Below are 8749 nucleotides of genomic sequence, written 5' to 3'. Positions count from 1 at the left end.
TGGATGGTGTAAATACTCCCACCACAGCCAATTTCAAGCCACCAACTTGATGTCACTGAAAGTGGAGTTAGTAAGAGATATGTGTTGTTGTTGTTATATGCCGTCGAGTCGGCCCCGACTCATAGCGACCCCTCCTTGGGTTTCCGAGGCAGTATCACTACGGAAGTAGGATTGCCCAACCGAGGTGCTTTATATGAGATATAAAAATGCACCTTTAAAAAATCATCTACTTCAGAGCAAATGGCCAATGATTACTCTAAAGCCAAGATGAAAGGGTAAGGGGACAGGGAAACCAGATTATTGGAAACGAAACATCCAGAATGGAATTAATGAGAATGTTGACATGTTGTGAAAAATGGAATCAGTATCACTAAACAATTTGTGCAGTAATTGTTAAAGAGAACCTAGCTTGCTGTGCAAACTTTCACCAAAAACACAATAAAATATTCAATGGGGAAAAAAAAAAATAGAGAAGAGAGAAAGACAGGGTAGCAATGAGGAGCCTGTATTGTTAACACAGCCTTCGGGGCCTCCCCTCCAGAGATTCTGATTCAGTAAGTCTAATAATTTACATTCGAGTAGGGCCTAATAATTTACATTTCTAACATGTTTCATGTGATGCTGATGGTCCAGGGATCATACTTTGAGAATCAATAAATATTCTAGCCATCATAGTACTAAAAGAACTAATATCTGGAAGGTGCATGTTTTCTAGCCTGTTGTTCTTGCTAATCACCAAAAAGCAACAGATGAAGGCTGCCATCAATGCAAATGGGTTCCTCCAGGAACAGAGCCCATTAGATTTCCATTTTGTATGTAATACTGCTTATCTCTAGGAAAGTATGATTTTCAAGTCTTCACTACCAAAGCTTAATAGTCACCTTCTTGTTACTCAGACTTCTGGCAAGTTATTATAGCTCATGAGCCCTTGAATAAAGAAGGTCTAATGGCTGAAAACCACCATTCTCAACTCAGGTCACAGTGACTGTTCAGACTATGGGTGGCACCTGATGGTTGTCACTGTGGCTATTTGTATGAAAGGAAACATTCACAGTATGAGTGTCCTGTATCTATTTAACCATTTTCCTATTAATAAACACGTAAGTTTTTCCCCCTAATATTTCACTTTTATTCAAAATGTGGCATACAAAAAAAGAATATGTGCATTTGCCCACTTATATGGCTATTTCTGTAAAGCAAATGATCAGAAAAAGAAATAGTGAACTGGATCAAAGGCAATTACACTCTTTATGTTATATAATGCCTCACTTCTTACATTTCAATTTTAAGTATGTGAAACAAACAACTTCCAAAAGTAAGCTCTGAAAGAAGTCAATACCACACCAATGAGTCCACCAAGCTCTTGGTCTGATATTTTACAAACTCCTTATTTTACAGAAACATATCTGGCAGTGCAGTGGTTAAAGCATTTGGCTGCTAATCAAAAGGTCAGCGGTTTGAACCCATCAGCCGCTTAGTGGGAAAAAGATACGGCAGTCGACTTCCCTAAAGATGACAGCTTTACAAATCCTTTGGGCAGTTTTACTCTGTCCTATAAGGTTGCTATGAGTTGGAATGAACTTGATGGCAGTGGATTTAGTTTTGGATGTTTTATTTTATGGGGTATAAGATCTAAACAAAACAGCAGATTTTTTGTTGTTATTGTCACAGTTATTATGTTAACAGTGTCTGTGAAGCACCAGTTTCTGCTAATATATAGAAGAATTTTTTTTTTAAAAAAAAGGAATAAAGAAAAAAAAAGTGGCTTCTGACCATATGCCAAAGTGTCTTTATATTTTATCTGTTGAGACGTTATGTGCTCTAGCCCCACTGGCTTTTCTCCAATTCCTGATATAAGATATGCAACCTCCCTCTATAGGCTCATCCGTTCTACCCATCTGATACTCCTTGTACCCCTTCTAACTTTGGTGGAGGGCAAGGGGGTTGGCTCAAGTATCATTTCCTCAAATAAGGTTTCCAGATGTCTCCAGTCTAGGTCAGGCTTCTTGTTTGTGCTTGGACAGAACCATACTCCCTTTCTTCAGAGAACTTAATGTAAAATCATAAGTTCATTAAAGTGATGATATGCTTTTCATCTTCTCCACTAGCTTATAAATTCCTTAAGATCAGGAACGATGTCTGTTTTTATCACCATTTTACCCAGAGCATTTAGCTGAGTATCTGGCTTACAGTTAAAGGTCAACAAATATTTAAAGAAAGACAGAGGGAGAGAGAGAAGGACTGATGGAGGGAGGAAAAATACGAATGAGAATGAAGGAATATGAGTACTATTCACTTCCAACAGATCTGATTAAGCTAAAATTTTTTCTTACAACAGATGTGAAGTAGGGCATTTGAGCATTTAGTCTTTAAGAACAACGTAATAAAAGTGATAAAAGAAACGTTGAAGGTGAAAAATGCATCTTTACATTAACTACCCTCAGGTAACAGCTATTTTTCAGTCCTAGAGTACTCACTGCCATAGAGTTGGATCTGACACATAGCGACCCCTCCTTGGGTTTCTGAGGCAGTATCACTATGGAAGTAGATTGCCCAACCTTCCTTCTGAGAAGTGGCTGGTGGGTTTGGACCTCCAGCCTTCTATTTAGCAGTCAAATGCCTTAGGCACTACGCCACCAGAACTCCCTAGAGTATTTTCTAATATTTGTCCAAATTCCTATTTTATAGAATGTAATTCATGACATTAAGACACCAGAATTAGAAACAAAATTTTGTGTGAATTTCTCCCTGTAGAAACAAATAAACTTTATATGAAAACAAAGATAGAAATAAGTACTATAACTGAAAAGGCTACTCAATAGGAAATGAAATTGTAGGTGCACGATTTGAATATAAATGTATATTCATCCTTTTGCATTTGGAGATGGATCACACACCTGTTTTTATAAGTTAGACGAACAGTTCTTGTACCTTCACATTTCCCAGGCTGCTGTTCTTTGGAAGCCTGTTCCCATTTAGAGATAATGTCACAAATCTAGAAGGGAAGTGGAAAATTGAGACTTGTAATACTTTTTAAATTAGCATTTTAAAAATAAAAGGTAAGTATACTTGTAAATGGACTGAAAATGTTCAATTAATATGATCAAACCAAATGTACTGAAGCTTTTCATTTTAAGCTTCTGTGTAGTACTAAGTTTAGGATTTAATTCTAAGTTGCTCTTTAGTCCACTTATCCTTTTGGACACACATTAACTTTGGACCATGGCCATGATTTTTTTACTCAAAAAGGAACCTTAATGCACTGAAACTGCAAACAAGAAGAGTCCAGGAATTTTTTCATGATTTGGTCACTTAAAAATCAACTTCACCTTCTGAGTTTATAAAGATTGGAAAAACTGAAGTTATCCCCAAAAAATCTGAAATATATTCTTTAAATTCTTTGATTGGGAAAGAGGAAACAAATTAATTTTTTTTATACTGCCTATTTACAGAACTATACATAAAAGTTTAAAAAAGTATGTGGTAAGGCAGTTATTCACCAAAGTCCCTAATGTTTACTCAGCTCAATTCAACCAAAACCACAAGTTTATCTTGTTGACTAAATATTAACAACAGTTGTCTAGGAATGTCTAACATAAAAATTTACATTAAGACATGCTGACAAGCACTCAGAGGGGGATCTATGTAGGAGATCCTGGATAGAGTGGGAGAACAATGTGGAACAAAACTCAAAATCATTTGGGGAAAAAAAAGGGGGGGCAGGTTTGCTGGTCTGATAGCCTGGTGGAACCACAGGCCCCTAGCTGTCCTTTAGGTCTGGAATTGAACCCATACCTGTGGCTTCCAGCCAAACAAAATACAGGTATATGAGGTGAACATTTACATTAAGTAGAAACACTCCTTGGAGAGAACAATCATGGGAGAATAGAAGGGCTGTGTATGCACAGGGAGACAGCTTGGGGGGCAGGAGTGCATGGAGGGATGGACACAGGGAAGAGTTATGATGGGGAGGAAGTGGGAGAGGAGCTGTTTCATTGTGGTAAATTGTAGTCAATGTCATGAGACAAAGTGTACGTGAGCTTCTGTATGGAAAGTGAATTTGCTCTGTAAACTTTCACCCAAATCATCATCATCATCATCATCATCATAAAGACATGTTGAACTGTACAGGATATGCCTGAAGCTGAGGAGAAATGAGATTAATTTTTCAAGATTTCTCAACATGCAGCCAAAGAAATAGTGGGGGGAATACCATTATCTACTAGCCAACACTTCCAATGAACTAACATCAATTTTCAACAGCATTCTGTGGAACCCCAGGGAGCCATGACAGATTGTTCTGCAGTTGGAGACAGGCCTTAGGAGGCAGACGGACATATTGATGTTTCATGTATTTTAACCTGTGAGCCATTAGTTATGAACCTAGTTCTTCTCCTGTTGTGCTGTTGTTGTTGGGTGCCGTCAAGTCATCTCTGACATGTAGCGACCCTACATACAACAGAACAAAACACTGTCTGGTTGTGCATATCCTCACAATCCTTGCTATATTGAGCCAATCCTTGCAGCCACTGTGTCAATCCATCTTGTTGAAGGTCTTCTCCTTTTTTTGCTGACCCTCTACTTTACCAAGCATGATATCTTTTCTCCAGGGAATGGTCCCTTCTGACAACATGACCAAAGTAGGTGAAAAGAAAGTCTGGCCATTCTCATTTCCAAGGAACACTCTGGCTGAACTTCTTCCAGGATGGATTTGTTCATTCTTTTAGCAGACCGTTGTATTTTCAGTATTCTTTGCCAAAAGCATAATACAAAGGCATCAGCTCTTCTTCGGTCTTCCTTATTCATTGTTCCACTTTCACATGCATGAGATGACTAAAAATGCCATGGCTTGGGTTAGGCACACCTTAGTCTTCAAAGTGACATCTCTGCTCTTCAATACCTTAAAGAGGTCTTTTGCAGCAGATTTACCTAGTGCAATACAGTGTCTGATGTCTTGACTATTTCCATGGGTGTTGATTGTGGAGCCAAGTAAAATGAAATCCCTGACAACTTCAATCTTTTCTCCATTTATCATTTGGTTGCTTATTGGTCCAGTTGTGAGGATTTTTGTTTTCTTTATCTTCAGGTGTAATGCACACTGCAGACTGTAGTCTTTTATTTTCATCAGTTAAGTGTTTCAAGTCATCTTCACTTTCAGCAAGCAAGGCTGTGTTAATGAATTTTCTTCCAATCCTGATCCTGCATTCTTCTTCATATAGTCCAGATTCTTGGATTATGTGCTCAGCATACAGACTGAATAAGTATGGTCGGTCAAAGGATCCAACCCTGACACACACCCATCCTGATTTTAAACCATGCAGCAGTTCCTTATTCTGTTCTAGTGACAGCCTCCTGATCTATGTACAGGTTCCTCATGAGCACAATTAAGTGTTCTGGAATTCCCATTTTTTGCAATGTTATCCATGATTTGTTATGATCACACAGTCAAATGCCTGTATTAGTAAAACACAGGTAAACATCTTTCTGCTATTCTTTGCTTTCAGCCAAGATTCATCTGACATCAGCAAGACATCTCATGTTCCACATCCTCTTCTGAATCAAGCTTGACTTTCTGGAAGTTCCCTGTCAATATATTGCTGCAACCATTTTTGAAATATCTTCAGCAAACTTTTACTTGGATATGATATTAGTGATATTGCTCATCAAACTAATAATTTTCTCATTATTATATTGTCCATTATAATAATAATGATAATTCCACATTCTGTGGGATCACCTTTCTTTGAAATGGGCACAAATATGGATCTCTTCCAGTCACTTGGCCAGGTAACTGTCTTCCAAATTTCTTGGCATAGACAAGGAAGTGCCTCCAGCACTGCATCTATTTGTTGAAACATCTCATCTTCTGTCAATTCCTGGAGGCTTTTGTTCACCAATTCCTTCTCTGCAACTTGGATTGCTTCTTTCAATACCACTGGTTCTTGATCATATGCTACCTCCTGAATAGCTGAACTTTGATCAATTCTTTTGGTACAATGACTCTGGGTATTCCTTCCATCTTCTTTTGATGTTTCCTGCATCATTCAATATTTTGCCCGTAAAATCCTTCAATATTGCAACTTGAGGCTTAAATTTTTTCTTGAGTTCTTTCAGCTTGAGAAATGCCAAATGTTTTCTTCCCTTTTGGTATTCTAACTCCAGGTCTTTGCATGTTTCATTACAATACATTGTTTTGTCTTCTGGAGCTACCCTTTGAAATCTTCTGTTCAGCTCTTTTACCTCATCATTTCCTCCATTCGCTTTAGCTACTCACCTTCAAGAGCAAGTTTTCAAGGCTCTTCTGACATCTATTTTGGTATTTTCTTCCTTTTCTTTTTAGTAATTGTTTGCTTTCTTCACATATGATTCTTCATGTATGATGTAATCCTTTCTTCTTATATGATGTAATCCCACAATTCATCCAGTTTTTGATCACTGGTATTAACTGCATCAAATCTACTCTTCAGATGATCTCTGAATTCAGGTGAATTCAAGGTCATATTTTGGCTCTCGTATACTTGTTTTAATTTTCTTCAACTTCAACTTGAATTTGTATATGAACCATTAATGGTCTATTCCACAATCAGCTTGGCCTTTTTTTTTTTTTTTTGGCTGAAGATATTCATTGAGTGTCTCCATTGCCTCTTTCTACAAATGAGGTCGATCTGATTCCTGTGTGGTCCTTCTGGTGAGGTCCACATGTATAGTCACCATTTATGTTGTTGAAAGAAAAAAAAAAGGTATTTGGAACAAATAAGTTATTGGTCTTGCAAAATTCTGTCATGTGATCTCTGGTGCCATTTCTATCACCAAGGACATGTTTTCCAACTACTGATGATTCTTCTTTTTTCCAACTTTCACATTCCAGTCACTGGTAATCATCAATAAACCTTGATTGCATGTTTGCCAATTTCAGACTGCAGAAGATGGTAAAAATCTTCCATTTCTTCATCTTTGGCTTTAGCAGTTGGTGTGTAAATTTGAATAAAAGTAGTATTAACTGGTTTTCCTTATAGTCATATGAATATCATTCTATCATTGATAGCACTGTAGTTCAGGATAGATCTTGAAACATTCTTTGTGATGATGAATATAATGGCATTCCTCTTCAATCTGTCATTCCCAGCATAGCAAGTCACATGACTTTCTGATTCAAAATGGCCAAGACCAGTCCATTTCTGCTCATAAATGCCTAAGATAACAAACTTCTTGCATTCCATTTCATTCTGACAACTTCCAGTTTTCTTAGATTCATACTTTGTACATTCCATGTTCTGATTATTAATGGACGTTTGCAGCTGTTTCTTCTCATTTAAATTGTGCCCCATCAGCAAATGGAGGTCCTGAGAGCTTTACTCCATTCATGTCAATAAGGTCAACTCTACTTTGAGGAGGCAGCTCTTCTCCAGTCATATATTGAATGCCTTCCAACCTGAGGGGCTCATCTTCCAGCACTATATGAGACAATGTTTCAGGGCTATTTATAAGTTTTTCAGAAATACATCAGTGTTTCACTGCTTATTTTGGTTACTAGTGCCTTAGTTACCTCGTGCTGCTCTAACAGAAGATACCACAGATGGAATGGCCTTAACAAATAGGAGTTTATTCTCTTACAGTTTTGGAGGCTAAAAGTCTGAGTTTAAAGTGCCAGGCTCTAGGGGCTGGGTGACAGCCCCTCAACCTTGGGCTTCAGCTCTGCTTCCTGCTCCCAGCCCACTGAAGCTGGAGGCTTTTCTTCACTCAGGCAGCTGCTGGCTGCTGAGGCTGACAAACCCAAGGTCGACAAGTAAAAAGGCACAGTCCCAAATTACCAAACAACATGGAAGGCCACTAATTCAAGTCCCAAGATTGGCAGGGCATAGCAGACTATTGACTTGGCTACATGCAGGGTTCAAGCACGCCAAAAAGCTGGAGACCTTCCTCAAAGCTGTTTCTTATATACTGGAATCAGACCACATCCCTAAAGCAGCTACTTAGCTGCTCCAGTAGATTTCATCAATCTCACCAAAAGGAATAACTACATCCAGCTGCCCAGTCACTCAAGCAACCAAGCTCAGCCATCAAGCAACCAGGATCAGCCAAGCTGACACACAACTAAAACTACTATACTGCTATTCATAAGGTTTTCACTGGCCAACTCTTTGAGAAGTGGATGGCCCCATCCTTCTTCTGAATCTACCTTAGTCTGGAAGCTCCACTGAAACCTGTCCACCATGGGTGATGCTGCTGGTATTTGAAACACTGTGGCATAGCCTCCAGCTTTACAGCAACATGCAAACCACCACAGTATGACCAACTGACAGATGAGTGGTGAGTCTTCTACTTCTCCCAAATTCTTTAATTTCCATATCTTAAAAACATCTTCACCCTGTAACAAGGCACTTATTCCTAAGAATAATCCAGGACTACATATTAAGTAACGGAAAGATCTAGACCCAATTCTAGCTACTTGATTGGGAGTAAATAATTTCTTCTCTGGACTTCAGTTTCCTCTTTTGTAAAGTAAGTGGATTGTTTCTCTATGGCCCTTTATTTGCCATCAAGTTGGTTCTGACTCATGGTGACCTCATGTGTGTCAGAGTAGAATTCTGCTCCACAAGGTTTTCAATGGCTGATTTTTTAGAAGTAGATTGTCAGGGCTTTCTTCCAAGGCACTGCTGGGTGGACTCAAACCGCCAACTTTTCATTTAGCAGCTGAGTGTGTTAAGTGCTTGTACCACCTAGGGGCTCCCTATATCTACTTGTGGTT

General features: G+C 38.6%; 1 protein-coding gene across 1 annotated transcript in view; it reads right to left on the bottom strand.

The window, feature by feature from the left end:
- PLEKHH2 (pleckstrin homology, MyTH4 and FERM domain containing H2) overlaps positions 1–8749 on the bottom strand; it is a 287878-nt gene that overhangs the window by 53982 nt on the left and 225147 nt on the right. The window contains exon 23 of the mRNA XM_007944379.1: positions 2898–2995. Within this exon, the coding sequence (XP_007942570.1) occupies positions 2898–2995 (98 nt within the window). The remainder of the gene's footprint in view (positions 1–2897; positions 2996–8749) is intronic.

Source organism: Orycteropus afer, unplaced genomic scaffold, assembly GCF_000298275.1.
Source record: "Orycteropus afer afer isolate SDZICR_OR568_19922 unplaced genomic scaffold, OryAfe1.0 scaffold00124, whole genome shotgun sequence".
Taxonomy (NCBI): Eukaryota; Metazoa; Chordata; class Mammalia; order Tubulidentata; family Orycteropodidae; genus Orycteropus; species Orycteropus afer.
The sequence above is the reverse complement of the archived record's forward strand: the minus strand, read 5'-3'. Positions and strand labels throughout refer to the sequence as shown.